At 33.4% G+C, this 20105-nt stretch overlaps 1 protein-coding gene across 8 annotated transcripts in view; it reads left to right on the top strand.

Annotated features, from left to right (window-relative positions):
* Positions 1-20105, top strand: part of LOC143224073 (uncharacterized) — a 141920-nt gene that overhangs the window by 51257 nt on the left and 70558 nt on the right. For all 8 annotated transcript variants that reach the window (XM_076452540.1, XM_076452554.1, XM_076452544.1 and 5 more), the window contains 2 exons: positions 3043-3120; positions 13709-13825. In XM_076452540.1, coding sequence (XP_076308655.1) covers positions 3043-3120; positions 13709-13825 — 195 coding nt within the window. The remainder of the gene's footprint in view (positions 1-3042; positions 3121-13708; positions 13826-20105) is intronic.

The raw sequence follows: 20105 nt of genomic DNA, 5'->3' as shown, positions 1-20105 counted from the left end.
ATTTACCCAATATTTTTCACTATAAGTCATTTTGTAATTTGCAAAAAATATATCAGTGAATAAATACCAATAACTTGAGCAAAGAATATTCCGTGCTTGATGAAAATGAGGTCTCTTGCAAGGTGCTGCTTCACTAAGACTCCCTGTCTTTCACTGTTTCAGAAAAGAGCTCATATATGTAATTGATCACTACCTGCCAATCTGCCATTTTCAAAGTATGATTTTAGTTCTTAGTGGTACATAGAGGTAAGTAACTATCTAAAATATATTTTCCTTTTGTGAAAATATATTTCAGATAGATACCTCTACATCACCTTATTACCTTTCCTCTACATTTCTGGTACATTTTTACTGGCCCATCAAGAATGAGCCTATAATTATGTGTCAGAGCTAATGGAGATTATCATATGTGGAGGTGGTGTTACTCTCTTTTTGATGAAAACATGCAGCATTGTGATGATTATATCATAGACTGGCACAGTATAGATAGAAACATGTGGGAATTTGTTTAGGGCTTGTGCTGTGCACAAAAAATTCTACAGCAGTTATGCATGAGGTAATAGGTGTTAGTGGTTGTGAGAGGTATCTATCCGATATACAGTTTCAGGTAAGGAAAATTTTAAGGTTAATAATTAAACTAGATGATTGTATAGGCTACAAACAATAAATGTCATTAGTATCCTATCACACAGTCTTACCATAAGTATTAAAATTAAAAATAATTATAAAATGCACTGTAATTCCAAAGCAAATAATAACTGTTAACCTTAAACATATAAGAAAATAGGTTTTTACTAATGTTGGATTGATTTAATTAATTTATTAAAATTGATATTTTGTGTTGTGTTCATCGTTCATTTCCCATTGGTGAAAGGATATGTTCTAGATATGTTGGAACTATGGCAGGGTTTGTATACATCATAGGATTTTGGAAAAGTTTTGAAGTTTTATTTTACTTTTTCAAGGTCTTGATAAATGCTTAAAATCCAATAATTGTAGCAGATATTAGTGAAAAATACTTAAATAATAAAGTGGGTAATTAATTAATTTAATATCATGTTAATCTTCAAATAATTCTAACAGTTTTTCCTCTTAACTATACATGACATCGCATGCATATTGTGATTTGTACAAAGAAGCCTTTGTTTTCTTTTTTTCCACTTAAGATGTTTTTTTATCAGTATTTGAAAGTAGTACGTGTTTTATTAGTAATCTTAGTATCATTCAACATTTTGTAGAGGATGACAATGAATACAATGGTAGTTTAACATGCTATGAGATCGTCTGTATTGTTTTTCTTTTCATTTCGTAGCCTGCATCAAAACTGAATCAATCATTTAGGAAATGTAAGAGTGCAAGCAATAATGTGATAATTGGTTATCATTGTCTTTTCTAGCACATCAAAATGTTGAAAATAATGGTAAAATTAATTTTATTAACAGTGCCAAAGATTGGCACACCCATGTGAGTTTGTTTGTCAACAATTTTAATTTATTACAGGGGATTCAAGCCAGAAATTATGTTTTCTGTTAAAAACAACTGATACCAGTATCAACTTGTAATTAAAACAAATGACACACATATTGGCTAGAATACTTAATATAACTAGTTTTGTTATTTTTTATCATCATACTTCTGTTGCAGTTTTTTTTTTGTATTATTATTTTAGTGCATGGGCTTATGAATAACCTAAATCTAAACTGGATTTAAAGCTAAATTTAGTGTTAAGTTGTTGTACCAAACAGATGAAATAGTGCATTCTTATCTTTATACATAAAAAAGTATATTTTGTTAAATGTACTCATTATTTGGTTGATTTTTAATTTTGATCAAAGCAGTTAGTTTTCTTTGATTGGAAGTTAATATTAATCTATAATTACTTCTGAGTTCAAAGAGCAGCAACACTGTAGTTAAGCTACCACCTGCAGCTCAAAATGATGTTCCTGGATAATAATTCATAAATGCTGGCTATAAAAGCTTCAGCATGCACATCCCTTTCTTACATTAACAACCATTAACAAACTGATCTTCCTACATAGTTTCAATTATGTTGCATTATAAGTGGCTAATAATTTATATGAAACTGTTTTGACATCTAGATATCTAATTTTCTAAACTAATACTAAGAGAAATTTCCTCTTCAAGGGATCCACTAGATATTAGTTAGTTCCCCGTTTGGGTAGCAGTAAGTCTTTGGATTTACAACGTTAAAATTAGGGGTTCAATTTCCCTCAGTAGACACAGCAAATAGCCTGATGTGGCTTTGCTATAAGAAAAACACACAGATACAAGTTAGGGATTACCTTTAACTTTATTTTGCATTTAGCTTGTAAATATTAACCCCTTTTATTAATTTGTGTGAGATGTGTAACTCAGACACCCATCATGTTTCACAAAATATTTTTCCTGGTTAGTTCAGACAAACTATTTCTTGCAGTATTTTTAATTTTTTGCCCAAACATTACTTGCAAGATGGTAATAGAAATGTTCATTTTGATATCTATCAGATTTATTCTGAATTACATATCATAAATGGTGGAGAAAAGTATTTCTGTTTTTTACCATTAAAATAATGTATATCATATATAAATCCAGATCTATAACATTTGTGAAAACAATGTTAAAAAAAATTTATTTGCTGTGTACCTCAAGGAGATAATACTCAAACAATAACTTTGATGTTGAATTTTGGCACTGATCTTTCCATTCTTCCTTTAACTAACTTGTAGAGTAACATTATACACATTTCTGATTTTTACTTGTCCTATTGCAAAATTTAATATTGTCAGTGTAATAAACTTTTCTTCATTTAAATACATATAACATGTAACAGAGACTTACGATAACAATTTCTACATACTTTAATTTTCAAATACTATAGAATTGATAATTGATCTGTTATATAATTACACTTACATTAGTTTTCTTAAGGTGTGGTAACAATTGAATGTTATTTACAATGTTTTGTATGTCATTTTGGACTCAAGTGAAACTTCAGTTTTTCTAGTCTCGACTCATATGTTGACTTGAAAATTTATTCAGTTTCAGAACTTGAAAACACAGCTGGATGAGAAACAGGAACTTCTGCAGGACATGAAAAATGAGCTGAGGAAAGTAAAGGTAAAGATGTTATTTGTTATGTTATGTATTAGAATTTCAAATAGTCTGAAACAGAGTTAAACTGTAATATAAATTTAGAAGTTAATTAAATGTAGAGATGTATCAAACTTGTAACATTTGCCAACAAGATTGATATACACAGTTTTCTTTTTTAATGCAAATACATTTTAACTTTTTATAAATAGTTATTATAAGTAAATATTTTATATACAAAAGGTTTTCCAACTTACAAACAGTATTGAGGGTTCATGACAAGAAAATTAATTTTGAATCCACTGAATAGGGAGCTAACTAGCTTTTCACTGATTACACATGAGTTTTTCACAGCCAAAATTATACAGTGTTTTCATTGAAGTGCTAAAATCTGAAGTTAATCCGTATAATTAAGTGATTTGTAATGTTTGGAATGTTTAAATGTTCCTGTTCAAATATTTTTTAAATGTATATTTAACTGAAACAAACACTTATATTAAAATAAATATGTAATCGTACATATGTTACACTTAGAAAAATTCTTTATGTTCATAGTTGCATGAAATAGTTTATGTTTATTCAGATATATTTCTGTGTTTATTTTTTGTTCAGATGCTGGTTAAAGAATTGTATATTAATAAAATGAAATGTCATTATAAATATGGTTACCAAATAATAAGTAATTACTATGGCAATGATCACAAATTTCCTGGTTTTCTTTGATTTGTATGCATATTTGACTAAATGGTTTTTAAAATATGTTAATTAAAACAGTTGAAATCTTCTAGAACGACTGCAAGAATGAGGTAGAGGATGCAATGAATTCTTGTGAGATAAGAAGCATACACATTAGAGAAATCACATCTTACAAATACTTTTACTAACATGATAAAGTGAAATGACATACTTCAGATACCTTACTTCTTCTCACATATCAACTTTTCTTAATTTTGTGCTGCTTTTCATATATGCAATTATTCACTCACAACTAGCCTTGAGGCTTCCACCTAAATTCATTTTTCCACATATTTTGTACTCAATTGCCCTTGGCAATATTTGTTTCATCATGCTCTCTACCTATATATATGAAACCTTTGTTCTCGTACTGTAGGTAAACACCTTATTCAAATAATTCTTCCTGATAAATCACTTAGACACAGATTTCTCTACAGAAGTGCCATGATAGTTAACATCCTCAGTTGCGATTTTCACATTGCCTAGTAGCTTTTTGTATAATCTATATTTATTAATTATTACTTACAAAAATTTAATAGCATACCATTTTTAGGCTTGAAGTCATTAGGATACTTTTTCAAGCAAGAAGGCCACTCAGCTCTCTGCCACATTTGTTATCTGGCATCTCTCAAGGGTCAGGGGTCACTCTCAGTTGATGCTGTCTATGATATGTATTCACTGTGAAATGGAGATGTATTTCCAGTTTGGGGGTGTCTCTCCATCGGATTATGAAGCTACTTTTCCTGATGATGCAGGATAGTCTGGAGATAATTTGGACTCTCTTTTTTATTTTATTTTTTAATTTTTTTCTTGTGCCTTAATTTACTATGTCAGTTTCTTACAAGGCCAATTTGGATCAGTCACCTCCTGCTCTATTTTTTTATTTGACCAATCAAGTCTGTGAGGTTTTAGAATTTTCTCCAATTACCTTTGAACCTACTCCTTCTGTGATGGCTGAAAGGTCTGAGGGTGAATACTGATAATGCTATTTGTGCTAGAAGATTTACTGCTCAATTATGTTATGGGATAGCTATGCCTTATCCCTCACATTTGTCTGAACAGCCCAGCATGCTTTGGCTTACCACCACAAGGAGGATGTATATTCCCAAGGACTTGATTCTCTTTTGATATGTGGGATTTGAGACTGGATCCTGTGATTATACTGAACAGATCACAGTTTGCTTAGATTCCTTTAACATTCATTACTGTTCTGATATATTTATTTTCCCTCCATATCTTGTCTGAAGCCTATTAGCATTCCCCATATCAATTTGAGGACAAATTGAGTCTTTTGCTGACTTCTATCTTGTTGAGATTGTCAACTTTTGCTCTCTCTTTGGTTTTCTGTGTCTTATATGTATTATTGGGATTTATTGAGGAGAAATGCTTCGTTGGAGGGAATTCATCTAGCTGATGTAGCCTTTTGTGAGTTACACAATGTTCCTCTTCTTTGTTCTTTGATGTTCACGAGTGTCTCAGAGATATTGAAATCACTAACTGATGTCACCTGTTTGCATTCTTCCTTGTCATGTTTTCTTTGATTTATGCTCCCCAGTTACTCAGAATAGATTCCTATCTTATTTTTGAGGATTCTCTGCTCAGGCAGACCATCACCAATAGCAGTAATGACTACTCTATGCAGGCAAGGTATGAGGAAGCAAAACTACAACATTTTCTGGACTCCTAGAATTCCTTCATTACAGCTCCATCAGTACTTCAGGTTCTGGCATTGGGGTTCATCATTTAATTCAATTCATCACCTCTGTTATCCTCCCAATTTGTGGTATTTCCACCCCCAACAAATCCATGTATTTTGTTTCAAGACTGTCAGAGTTTTTGGTCACAGGGGGCAATAGAGAGAGTTGATTCAATTCTTCCAGAATTTTATTCCCATTTATTTCTTGTGCCTAAAAAGACAGGAGATTAGCAGCCAATTATATTTTTTGTCTTAATCAATTTTGAGATTCTCTTAGGTTCACAATGAAGTTCTTTGTCAACCAACATTGACATTTTGCACCAGATCTGTGGATTACCAAGTTTGATGTTGTTTATGCATATCTCCACATTACCATAGCAAAGTCATCTTGCTGCTATTTATGATTCATATGATTCATCTTGAGTAGTGTTCTTACAGCGTTCTCTTGTCCTAATGTTCGTCTCTTCACAGATACCTCATTTTAGGGATGAGGTGCGTATATCAAAGGTATGAATTCAAGGATCTATGGATGGAAGAGAATCTTCATTCCACATCATTATTTCAGAACTCCTTACTGTCTGATGAGGAATGGTTCAAGATCTCAATCTATTGAAAAGAAAAACTTTCATGATTTATTTCAACAATTCTACAGTGGTCTCTTACATTTCCCATCAAGCAGAAACACATTCAAGGCACCTTTGTTCTCAAATTTTGGATATTTTATGCTGGTCTTACTCCCATCATATCAGTCTCCTGGCTTAATCAGTGATGACGAGAAACCCACTTGTTGAGAAATTTTGTGCCGGGTTTTTGAATAAATTTGGTATTAATTGGTATGTCATATTTTGTTACTAATTTTTGCCAAATGTTGGTTATTTGTTTGCTGATGTCAGGAATATATGGTATACAGCAGTATATGGTTTCGTGGTTTTTTGATTCGTGAGCTGTATTTACTTTAGTTGGTTGATTTTGCTTTCTGTCTAGATGTGTGCGTATAATGTTTTCTACGGTTTGTGGAGGAAACTTATTGATGTTGGTGAAGTATTGTTTTATTTTGTCTAATTCATCGTTAATTTTATCTGGTGAGCATAGTTTTATGGCTGTGTTTATTTGGTTTCTTAGTATGTTGAGTTTTTGTTTTGTTTCATGTGCTGAGTCCCAAGGAATGTATAGTCCAGTATGGGTGATTTTTCGGTGGATTTCTGTTTGAAATTGTGTATCAGTTCTTGTAATTTTGAGGTTAAGAAATGATATTTAATTGTTTTCTTCCTGTTCACATGTGAAGTTGATGTTGGGATGTATAGAGTTAATGTGATTGAAAAAAATTAAGTATGTGTTCTGTAGATTTGAATCCTGCAACCGTGTCATCTACATATCTGTACCAGTATAGTGGTGGATGTAATGCTGTGTTAATTGCTTGTGTTTCAACTTGTGTCATAAAAATATTGGCTAGAACTGGTGATACTGGGTTGCCCATGCTTAGGCCATTTGTTTGTATATAGTTTTGGTTGTTGAACATGAAGTTTGTCTTTATCTTGGTGAATTCTATGAGGTCTATACTATGTAAAAACTACACTGACAAACACCACACCAACATTATTTATAAAATACAATGTGATAACTGCCACGACTTCTATATTGGAGAAACAAGTAGAAAAATGGAAACCAGATTCAAAGAACATAAAAAGTCATCTTCACACGTTTTCGAACACTGCAAGTCAAATAAACACAACATAACCATAGAAAACACTCAAATACTAAATAAAGAAACAAACATAAACAAACGCAAAATTAAAGAAGCCTTACTTATACAACAACTTAAACCCAAAATAAACCAATATAAAGGAACGCCTTTATACCTATATTAATAAAATAAAATAAATAAAATTATACATTCAAACATCTAATACCGCCCTCTACATTTCGACCCACAGTTACACAACCCCTTTCAAACATGTGGTCAGCTTCCGGTCAGTTACCTCTTTCTTTGTGAACCTGACGATGACCGAAGAAGGTCGAAACGTTGTTCGCTCTTCTATGTAAAAGTGTTTTCTCAGCCCAAACGAGCCGTTTTTGCATATAAATAAAAGTCTCCTGGCTTGCCATGTTTCAGGGGTGATGAATTGAATAGCAGATCACCTGTTTCAGCTCCACCAAGTTCTATGTCTCAGGATTCTGCTAAGTGTCATGTGGTGCCTGCCAGGGTATACATAAATCTGCACCATGTAGCATTTGGTTCTATAACACTCATTTATGAGATGGGGTGTTTCACAAGTCTGCTAGAGGTTTCCTTACTTTATATTATTTGCTAAACAAGTCCCAATTTGGTCCATATCTCCTCATGGACTATTATGAGTAAAGCAGTGCTGAAATAGCTTCTTTTCCTTTCAGTCTTGTTTGAATAAACCATGACTTTTCTGCTCCTGAGAATTGGGTTTTGCGATCATCCATTGCACTGTCTGAAAATGTTGCATTTCTCCAGGCTGTAATATGTGTTTTCAACCTTCCTTCTAGTGGTGTATGGAAGTACTTGGCACTTGGGTGGTGGATCATTAAAGCTTCCTCTTGAGTGAGATAATTTCCATTTAACTGAGAGTATGGTGGTGGTGTTCTGCTTGTGTACATAGTGTTAACCCTGCTCAGTCATGGCAGATTGAGGATTGTTTGATGTTGACTTGGTTGGACTTGCAACTGATGGGGCAAATGTCATGGTGGGAATAAAAACAGGTGTTGCTACAAAATTTAAGGAAGAATGTCCCTGGATAATAACAAGTCATTGTTTGGCACACAGATTACAGTTGGCAGCTGAAAAGGCAGCAAACCAGGTGCCATACCTTGTGAAGTACATTTCAGTTTTGAACCAGTTTGCAAAAATCCTGAAATATTCTTCCAAGTTGTGTCGGGTTCTGGAAGAGAGCAAAGCATTGCATGGAGAGAAAAGCAACAAAATCAAGCAAGTGTTCTTCACACAATGGCTCTCTTTTAATGATTCCGTCCAAGCACTAGTCAACTGTATTGCATCTGTGATAAGCTGCCTGCAGGTCATTGCAATGGAACGTAGTACTCCAGGTCGAGCCTTGCTACATGGTCTAGTCTAGCAAATGTCATGTTACAGCTATATCATGATGACATATTTTTGGCTGACGCTGTTGGCATTCTTGGACTTTTGTCAAGATCTCTACAGACAGCTGATTTATCTTATGATCAGGCTAAAGCAATTATTGATGGGTCAATTCTGTCATTTCAGTCACTGGTACCCATCCCTGGTCTTTACACACAGACTGCACTGAAGGAACTCCCACAAGCTACTGATGCCAGTGGTTACACTTCTTACAGAGGCCATGACATCAAAGATATTGATAAACAACATGAAAAGTACAGATCAGCTGCTGAGTCATTTGTTGAAGAGGTGGTCACAAGACTACAAGTAGCATTCCCAGACACTAACATTATGTCATTTTTTTCAATATTTAACCCATGTCACAGCAGAGCAGTATCTGATGAGGATGATCTGAAGAAACTCATCCAGCACTTCTCTCCTTTCGTCAATGAGGATGAAGCACTGACTGAATGGCTGCTACTAAGGAACATAATGGAACAGGATTACTCACAAAAACAGAAACATGAAGAGCTTCTACAAAGAATACATCCACCAGACCCATCAAACTTTTCCAAATCTGTCTCAGCTTGCAGCAATTGGATTAATAATTCCAGTTACATCTGTTGTCTGTGAGCAGGGAATTAGCAGGTACAACATCATCAAAACAGATGCCAGGAGCAGTCTGTTTGTGGCCAAGACAGAAATGTTACTGATCTTATCCATGGAGTCCAAACCTTCAGATCATTTTAACTTCAACTCTGCATTCAGATACTGGGTCACTCACAAAAACAGATGTTTGTACCATTCTCTGTTGAAGAAATGTGCTTTGAACCCTCAGGTGTCAACTTCTACCACATCTTCTGTTGAGAATGATTTGGCTGAAGAGCTGACATTGGATTTATCTACTTACTAGTCATGCTACTATATTCTAGTTCTAAGTTTTTTTTGTTTTTTTTTCTGTGTTAATTTGAAAAATGTATCTTTATTTTCCTCTTTATCATGTTTATTTTGTTATTTTGTTTGTTTTGTTTTTTTTTTGGTGGGGAAAATTGCTGGGGAATAACAAAATAACACAAAACTTAATGTCTTGTAGATTTTCACATAATTACAACTATTTTTTACTGGAAGGAATTGATGCATATTAAAAGTCTGCACCACACAGTTTTCAGCGACCTTAAATAGTGGCTAAACAACTGTCACTGTGGCTAAAAGAAAATTCTTTGTTTAGCCACAGTAGCTAAGAGAGTTATTTTTTTAGTGGAAGCCCAGAGAGTTGACCCACCACTTACAGTTTGATGCATCCTAGCCACACTACAACATATGGCATATCCATATTCTGTGGACTGTGCTTCTTTTCTGCCAGACTTGACAATACATATCTTTTCTACGAATGAAGATACCCAAAAGGTGCGGTCTCCCACAGGTATGCCCTTATACTTTTTATGGTGTAGAATTTCATACTCATGGTTTCTTGTGGGGACTCATCTTGGTAACTTTTGCACAGGTCCCTTCACCACCTTACTCTATGATTCAAGCTAATATATCAGAGGAGGTAAGGTATTGTGTCAGAAGTTAATATATTTTAACATTAAAAATGTATTTCTGAGAGGTACTTACTCATACTTCCCACTTCTGGTGCATCTTTGACTGAACAATTAGCATAGAGGGAAATATCTACATTAGGAGAATGTGTCATACCCCTATTGGTAGAAAATTATTGATGCTCATTTGCACACTGCAGCACAGCAATATCACATTGGAACGTGTTAGTTCAGGTGGAGACATTGAGGCTAGTGGTGAGCAAAAACTTTTGCATATAGCAGGCAGCACAAAATCAGGAAAAGCTAAAACATGAGGTAAGTATCTATCATAAATACATTTTTAGAATTAGAAAATGTTCTCTTCTAATGATAATATAAATGTAATCAATCCAACAGTGAGTTTCTAATGGAACCTAATAATTAAGAAGCTAACAGTGTAGAGAAAATATAAGGAGTGAATTATGGGGCATCCAGGAACGTCAAACCCTAGAAGAAAATAAAACACAAAGTGAAACTATGAAGGTAGTAATATACCATCTGATCAAGTCAGTCACCAGAAAAAAAGTTAAGAGAAAATGGTAAATTACAAGTCTAGTATATGCTGTCTTTATATGCCTATCAGGGTGGTAAATATCCACAATGTTTCAAATATTCTTTCCTTTTAATAACAAGAGATGAAAAGGTAGATAAGATAAGAGAACTATAAGGAAAGAATTGTCCAATCTAAATGAGACTAATATTCAATAGAATGCAGCTTATAACTAACTCACTTCTTAGACAACCAAACTTTGATCCATTATAAGATTACTTTTAACCATGTTTGCACAGGCCATGAAAATTATCAAAAGTCATAAAAATTTGTAAACAGGTTTTGCAGTATTGTAAGTCATGGAAACTCTATGTTTCTATCAGGAAGTTTTGAAAAAAATCCATGAAGATCTAACCCAACCACCCCCACATCCTTTATGTTGATGATGAGATATACCATCTTGTTTATCTCAATATCACAAAAATTATCTTTGAAAAATATGAGATATACGACTTTATAGTACTGATCAGTAACAGACATTGAACTATGTACTTCCATTTACAAACAAACAGATGTTGCATAACTATTATTGGAATGATAATTTTAAATAAAGTAAGCTCAAGACGTGTTTGAAAGGAGCCTAAAATCATAAAATTTTTGATAGGAGAAATATGGTCATTTCAGAATTTTTCTAATTCCATTTTTAGCATAAACTCTTTAGAAATAATTAACAATAGTTCTAGTTCAAATTCAACACCAGTTATTGACTGAAATTCATCAGTTATTATCCAAACAACAACAGTATGATGGCATGAGTGTTATAATATTAATTGCCATGCATGAAATAATCAAATTTTTGCCATTAAAAAAGCCTATAAACTTATGCATGTATAAATTACCTATTATTCTTACACAAATCAATCTAGGCATTTTGAACCTCATTACTAAATTTTTGGGAGACAGTATTCTGCTTTCAGTGGACAAACAAGACACAAAGACAATATTGTTATCTATATCATTAATATTATTATGTCTATTTGTGTTCTTATTTGTTTTTCTTTCAGATATGATTTGGATAAGATTCATAAAACTGGTTTATGATTATTATAATACTCTTTGATAACTGATGAATGTGACAGCATTCTCGACTACAAATAAAATAATTAAAAACAATTATTTTTTAAAATATTATTTAAATTCAAGTGTTATCATACATTAAAACATGCAGATTAAATGCAGTATTGAAATGTAAGTTTTAATGACTTTCCAGTTTTTTGAAAGACAATTTTTTTGATAGGTCAAAAAGACCAACCTAAAAACTAAAGATTGTTAAAAAGTTGTTACTGTCTAAATTTACATGTGCCTCATCTGAAGAAGAATTGTCTCTCTGTATTACAGCAACAAGATCACAGATCCTTCAGTGTAGAACCTCTGTTAAAATTAAAAGACAAAAGATAAATCAAGGTTTGATATCAAACCCAAAGCAATATCTTTATCATGCACAAATGAGGTTTTAAGAAATATAAATATCAAGAATCAGGTAAGAGGTGAGGAAGCTTACAATATAGAGGCACATATACCAAGCAGTAGGACTGCAACCAAATAGCTTCACAACACTTGTAACACAACATAACCAATCATAACAAGGTGCAAAACGATTCATTGTTTGAAGGAAATATAGTTCAGTGTGACATGAAATATTCTGTAAACAAGGAAACTGTATGCAGGACAATTTAATGCCACAGAACTGCTGCAAATGTCTCAAAATTAAATTACAAAAATCAATCAGTATGATCACAGATGTGAAACACCAAAATTATAGAAAAGTTATTAGAAATTCATATAGTAAAATAATAAAAGTTCATCTTTGATAAAAAGAATTAAAACAGCAAAAAGAAGAAACTGTCAAGATTGCTGTCATGGTACATATGGGATTTTAAACAGTTTATAAGTTTGCATAGTGGTATTTCCTACGTGTAAAGGACATCCTGATGACTGAATGAGAGTATGAACTGTGTCACTGAATTAACATAAAGAAGGGTTTGACAGATCAACAAGATAGATGTTAGTTACTGTGAAACAAAATCAACATTTAGATGCTGAACATTTTGTGTTTTGTTATCAAAATGTATTTGTTTAGATGAATAATTAACACAAAAATAATGTCACAATCAATAATGTTACACTTATTTTTAAAAGAGACAAGTAACAATATTATGGTTCATGTATATACACACATGTTCTCTTTTATTGAGTAATGGAGTATTTATTACAATCTGTAAAGTTAAAATACATTAAAGATTCACAAATGTATGATAGATGTATATGTCTGGTTACATTATTGTAACATTATGCTATTGGGTTATATTTAATAAATGCACCAGAATCTTCAGTGTAAAACAAATGCTTATTAACAGCAAACATTTTGCATGTAATTCTATAACAGCAAAAAAGAACCACAATGTTCTATGTTCTAAACTCTGAAACATTTGTGCCTCTTGTACATCTAACAGGTGGTGTCAAATCACTGTTATCAATTAATACTACAGTTGTATATGAGAACTATGTCTATCTTTGACTGTTAAATGCTTTTTTGCAGTGATGAATATTGATCTGATATACGTACATAAAAATTTTGAATTTTTAATATTTATGAAGTGTAGATAGTAGTAGAGGCAGCCTCTTTTAGTTACTAACCTGGTCTGCTTATCTGATTGATTGATTGATTGATTTTATACACACACATTTTGTTATCCCATGCACATTAACTAACCACAATATTCACTCGGTGCAAAAATTCTGCTGTATAGTTTAATATTGTTTAATTTTCGGTATAAAATTGATTTCCTTTGCAACTTTTGTACATGTTTTTCATCATTATATCTAACATATATTGATCTGTTTCCACAATATCTTATTAATTTTCTTCTTTTTTAAATCCTTTATTAAATTATCAATTGCAACTATTATTTTTGCTTATTTTTTGCTGTGATCTTGTTTTTCCTTATTATCAGAGTAAAGTGGAAACTTTAGAATGTCAGAAACAGGCTCTGGAAAATGTAAAACGTCATTTACAAGGAGAACTGAGAAGCAAAGAGTCGGAACTGGAAAGACTAAAAGTACACCTAAAAGTGAGTGTATACATATAACTTGATTGTAAAGGTTTCATGAAAACAATGGATAAAATTTTATTTTGAAAAACTTGTATATCAACATATATTTTACTGTGAAAATAAGATCTAGATATTGGCACTCTTAAAGGGAACAGGAATAATAGTTAGAGGAATCTGTGACTGTCTGAACTGTGTAACTTCAGATGCCTTCGTGTATATGATTCACCTTGTGCGTTGTTTACATTTATGGTTGATAAATGTAAATAGTATATTTGTTCTGAATAAAGTTATATCATTGGACCAAGAAGACCAGTTATCTTGAAGCATAGAATCAATAGTTCAACAAACATGAAAGACAGTTTTCATGTCATTTTATAAAAGTACTGTGCTACAGTTATTGTTCTACATTTTGGTTGTTGAACCTGTGAAACAGATTTTATAAACTTGATGAAGAGAAACCCACTTGAAGTAAAACTATATCTCAGAACAGTTGATATAGGTATTAACACTTTTACTAATAAAGCAGATAAGAACATTTTGAGTTTCCCAGGTCATCTTCAGGTTAACAAAGAGAGAGTTTGCAAGTGACTGTTGCCAGGTACATGTCTTAAGCATGAGAGTTTAAACTGGTACAGGATTGTAGGGGGGTGTTGCAGTTAGATATTAGATTATTAATTAGTATAGGTATAAAGATGTTCCTTTGTATTGATTTAATTTTCGTTTTAGTTATTGTATAAGCAGAGATGCCAACCATTACGATTTGAGTGTAATCATTATGATTTTGGTGTATACATTACGACTATACACTCATACAGACAAATATTACGACTTGTTGCAACTCCCAAATTATTATATATTATATAGGCCTATACAATAAAGTGAAAAATTGTTCCCCCAGGGCTTGAAAGGGGTGAAAAGAAAATTTCTAGTGAGATACAAATAAATTTTGATAATAAATAAAAGACATAGTCCAAATGGCTACTTGCGATAATCATGTTTGTGCTTGAAATAATAAAAAATATTTGTATCTCCGACGTCTGCCAATAGTTTGAGTGCGGTGCTTCTCCATACTGGGTACGTGGGGGAATCCATAGTTACATCATCAGTGCTTGTCAGCCAATCAGCGCTCGCGTAGATGGGTATTTCTCGTTTTCTAAGAGGCATAGAAACACCAATGAGATCGTTCACAAGATGGAAAAAAGGAGGCCTCGTTCACCAGATTGTCTTGTTTCTGGCAAATCTAAAAGGACTAAAACTGTGAATCAAAAATCTAGGAAAGAGTATAGTGCAAAATATTCAGTCATTGCATCAAACGTCAGTGACAGTCATGCATTTTGTACAGTTTGTGACATCGATTTTTCTCTGGCGCATGGCGAAATAAACGATTGTTCCAGACATACAAAATCAGCATCTCACCAACAAAAGGCTGAGGCGAAAACAAAAACGATGCAGATAATGACATTTATGAGTAAGAATTCAAAACTATTACAATAAGTGTCATAAACATGATATAAACTAGTCCTTGCACAAAGGCTTTTTCTGCTAACTGTTTGTGCATGTTTAATGTTGTTTTACCAGTTTGTTTGTTACTCTGAACTAAATAAAAAACATAATTTCAAAAGAATTTTTTTAAATTTATTTATTAAATACACAAAACACAGTCATAAATGACCATAGCAGTAATAAATAATAATAGTTATAATAATAAACAGCTTAGAGACATTGGTCAGGCCTAGTAGCCGCAAATGATAAAGGGCTCTATCTACAATCATTACGTTCAGTCATTTGAAATAGTTGGCATTTCTGTATAAGTAGGGCTTTATTGATTTAGTTTATATTTGTTTCCTTACTTAGTATCAGGGTGTTTTCTATGGTTATGCTGTGTTTATTTGATTTGCAGTGTTCAAAAATGTGTGGAGGTGTTTTTTTGTGTTCTTTGAATCCAGTTTCCATTTTTCTGCTTGTTTTTCCAACATAAAAGTTGTGGCAGTTATTGCATTGTATTTTATAAATAATGATGTCGTGTTTGTCGGTGTGGTTTATACATAGTATGGACTTTAGCTTTGTACCTCGTTTTTGAATAAATTTTATGTTTACTGGAATGTTGTGTTTTGTTACAAGTTTTTTTTCCAAATGTTGGTTTTATTTTGCTGATGTCAGGAACGTATTGTATGCAGCAGTGTAATGTTTTGTAGTGTGTTGTATCTTGGGATTTGTTGTCATTTGTTTGTTGTTGCTCTAGGTGTGTGCATATAATTTTTTCAACAGTGTTTGGAAGAAATTTGTTGATGTTGATGAAGAGTTGTTTTATTTTGTTTATTTCTTCATTAATTTTATTGGGTGATTATAGTTTTGTGGCTGCATTTATTTGGTTTCTTGATATTTTGAGTTTTTGTTTTGTTTCATGTGCTGAGTCCTTCGTGGGTGATTTTTCTGTGGATTTCTGTTTTGAATTATGTATCTATTCTTGTGATCTTGAGGCTGAGAAATGCCATTTGGTTAGTTTTTTTCCTGTTTGCAAGTAAGCATAATGTTGGGGTGTATAGAGTTAATGTGGTTGAGAAAACTAAGTGTGTGTTCTATAGATCTGAATCCAGCAATTGTACCATCAGCATACTTATACCAGTATAGTGGTGGGTGTAAGGCTGAATTGATCACTTGGGATTCAATCTGTGTTATAAAAATGTTGGCTAGAACTGGTGACATGGGATTCCCCATACTTAGGCCATCTATTTGGTTCTTGAATATAAAGTTAATTTTGGTGGTAGTGAATTCTATAATGGTTGCTAATTGGTTGCTGGAGATGTGTATAAATGGGTTGGGGTGTTAGATATAAAGTTCTAAAGCTATCTTACAGGCTTCAATATTTGGGACTTCTGTGAAGAGGGAGATTGCATCAAAACTGGCTATCAAGGCTTCATGATTTAGTTGATTAAGAATAGATGTAAAGTTAAAAAAGCCTTTGAAAAATGAGCCAGCTGATGTTACATATTCAGAAAATGTCCATGCTGTGTATTTATCGAGGTTGTAGCTAAATGATTCATAGGACAGTTGGAGTTGGGGGTGCCGTATAGTTGTGCTGTGCATGAGCCAGTCTTTTGTAGGTAAGAATAAAGGTTTTCTGAGATTGTGTTTGTTTTTTCATTTGTAGTAGTATTTTGTTTAATTGTTTTTACATGTTTTGGTTGGATTTGAGCTTATTAGTTTATATTTGTTTGTATCTGATAAGATGTTCATTTTTTGAATGTATTCATTTGTGCTCATTATTCAATTTTGATGTTGTTGCCTTATTTTAGGTCATTTATAGAATTAATATTTCTTTGTGTGAGGTTGTTTTTTAGTTTTCTTTTCTGTGAAATTATGTTGATGGTTTTGCATGAAAATTCTTTGAAAAAGTTGTTTAAGATACTGTTTTGAGGTGCTTCAGGGAAATAGATGTTTTTAGTTCTACCTGGAATGATGGGTTGTTGGTTGTTGATGGAATTGCTTTTGAAGTTTTCTTTCTGGTGATTATTTTCTGTTGTTTTGTTGATGTTTTCAGTTTGCATAGAATGGATCACCAGTCTTTTAGCTAGGTCTTCCAGGCAGGCTTTCATTTCGATGGATGGAATATTTCTAGGTGTTACTGCAAAGGTGAGTCCTTTGTTGAGTAGATGTATCTCTTCATTGCTTAATTGCTGGTCGGACCTGTTAATTATGAGGTTTGGTGGTGGTTCATCGTGATAGCACCTTTTTTTGTTGTTGGCACCTTAGTTTATCTAGTGTTTTTATTGTGGCAGATTTTCTTTTCCTTGTTGTTCTTATACTTTGATACCTATACTAATTAATAACCTAACATCTAACTGCAACACTCCCTACAATCTTGTACCCGTTTAAATTCTCGTCCCTAAGATGTGCCCAGTAATGGTCAGTTGCAAACTCTTTTTTTGTTAACCTGAAGATGACCTAGGAATGTCGAAACGTTGTTCTCTGTTTTATTAGTAAAAGTGTTAACACTCATATCAGCCGTTCTGAGATTCAGATTTTATAAACATTTGCTGTTCAGTTACTTCAGGTAGGTTATGAAAATAACATCTCATGATATCTTGCATATCAGTGAGTTTTGAAGGTTGTAGAATACAGTATACTTTATTTATGAAAGAGATTATTGTAAGTGATATTACTTAGTAAAGATGGAAATCTAATATGAATATTGTGGGACAATTTGATTTGAGTAAAATGAGGAATTACTTCATTTATTTGAACTTTTAGTTCCATCATTGGTATTGTTAAATTGTGAGTTGGATGTGAATAGTATTTTGCATCTTATTTGTGTAATTTTGCTTTTATGTTTTTACAGTATTTCGTTATTTGAGTATATCTTACTCATAAACTAGTTGTATTACATGCTGCTTTGGTTGTTGTATTATTGCTAGGCAGTACTTTTGTAAACATTCCACAGTATGCTGCCAATCCCAAAACATATGTACCTCCTATATATCATACAACTATTACTTGACTGCCAGGGTTTCTTCTTTTGCCCCTCTAGGTATTGATCTGATTTTTTCTTGCTTGCTCCAAGCTTATATACCAATGGTACTCTCCACTCTATCCCAGTAAGGTATATAAGTACCTCATTCAGATATTCTTAACATTTTATACCAACAAAGCATCACTAATGAGTTTTCCAGTGCTATGGTTGTTTGGAGATACTTTGAGCAGTCTTCATGTCGCCTAGTTGGTTTCCCAAAAATAAAACTTCTGAATTACTGTTTACGGAGGGAAGTAGGTCTCTCCTATCCCACCTCTGATATCTAGTGTCGCACAACAATCTGGGATTCAGTTCACTGTATTGGACACAGCATATAGCCCAATTTTGCTTTGCACTAACAAAACAAACATACCTAACAAAATATTGTTACAGTTAATGGTGCTTAATGTAGCCTTTAAATGAAATAAAAAAACAAAAAGAAGGCACTTTGGGATAAGATACTTTTGATTTGTTTTCTTCAGTTTATGATGTTTTAAGTCTTTTCCCAATTGCTCCTCCTCGGTGTGGATTCCTGTACATGGTGAGGGGACCTCCTTGGGAAGGTTCTGTTCTTTCAGTTTACCTCCTCTGGGGTCTAAACGTTTATCCACCCATGTGTGTGCCATGTATGGTGACCAATGAAGGGGAGGAGAGGATCCTGATGGTTGAGGGGTCCAACTCTAAAACACCATTTTGAATTTTAATTCCTGTAGATGGGCAGCCTTGGGGTAGCCCCCCTTGGATCAGGGTCTTCCTAGTACCAGTGTCGGATGTTTTCAAGAAATGAGTCTCGTCACTGAATAACACCTTCCTCCATTGTTCTTGCATCCAGTTCTTGTATTTCAGACCCAATTGATACTGTTTTTTCTTCGTTGAGCTGGTAAGAAGTTTTTATTGACTGGTCTCCTTGCCCTTCTAATGTAATTTTAAATGATATAATATTCCTCAAAAGTTTCATTATATATTCCAAAAATAGATCGACTGCACTGCAAAACACAGCTAATGACACTGTATGTGTGAAAAAATGACTATTAAAAGAAATAAGCAGGTCCAGCGATCCTACACTGGCTGCCATGCTGAAAATATTCTAAAATGATCATTTGTTTAATTCATTTGCACAAGGGTGTATGAGTCAAATGTACAAGAGCACTGAACATCCTCCATGTCCTCTCTTTCACCATTTAGGAAGGTGATTGATGTTCTGTGCTAAAGGTATATTGTGCTCATTTTTTATCAAAACTAGGCAATGGGTCACTGGTTTATGGCTCTGCCAGGACCTTGGCCTTGAAGATGCTGAACCCCATTCATCATCAGGTACTTTGGCTCTGCACTGGGGCTTTCTGCACTTCCCCAATCCAGAGATTATACACAGAGTTTCATGAACCTCCTCTGCACCTCTGTTGTTTGCAACTATCTTTACTGTATGCTTCGAAACTTTGATCCTTACCACTGCATCCCACCTGGGGTTGTGTTTTCCTTCCTCGGGTAGCTATGCTTTTTCAGAACAGATGATCTGCCATTGCTTCTTTTGGCCTTCTAATCCAGGCGCAGTTGGATGAATTGGATCTGTCCTTGGATAACATTGCTGTATTCACTGGTCAGCCCATCCCACCATGGCTTCTTACAGTCCCCATTTGTGACCTATCTTTAAGTCATCTAAGAAAAGCAAATACTCCCGATTGGAAATACTGTCTGCTATTTGCTGAACATCTTTTGAACCATCCTTCCATTCCTGTTTATACAGATGGTTTAAAATCAGGTGACTGTGTGGGCTCTGCCATGGTTTGT

This window comes from Tachypleus tridentatus, chromosome 1, assembly GCF_004210375.1.
Source record: "Tachypleus tridentatus isolate NWPU-2018 chromosome 1, ASM421037v1, whole genome shotgun sequence".
NCBI classification, from domain to species: domain Eukaryota; kingdom Metazoa; phylum Arthropoda; class Merostomata; order Xiphosura; family Limulidae; genus Tachypleus; species Tachypleus tridentatus.
The sequence above is the reverse complement of the archived record's forward strand: the minus strand, read 5'-3'. Positions and strand labels throughout refer to the sequence as shown.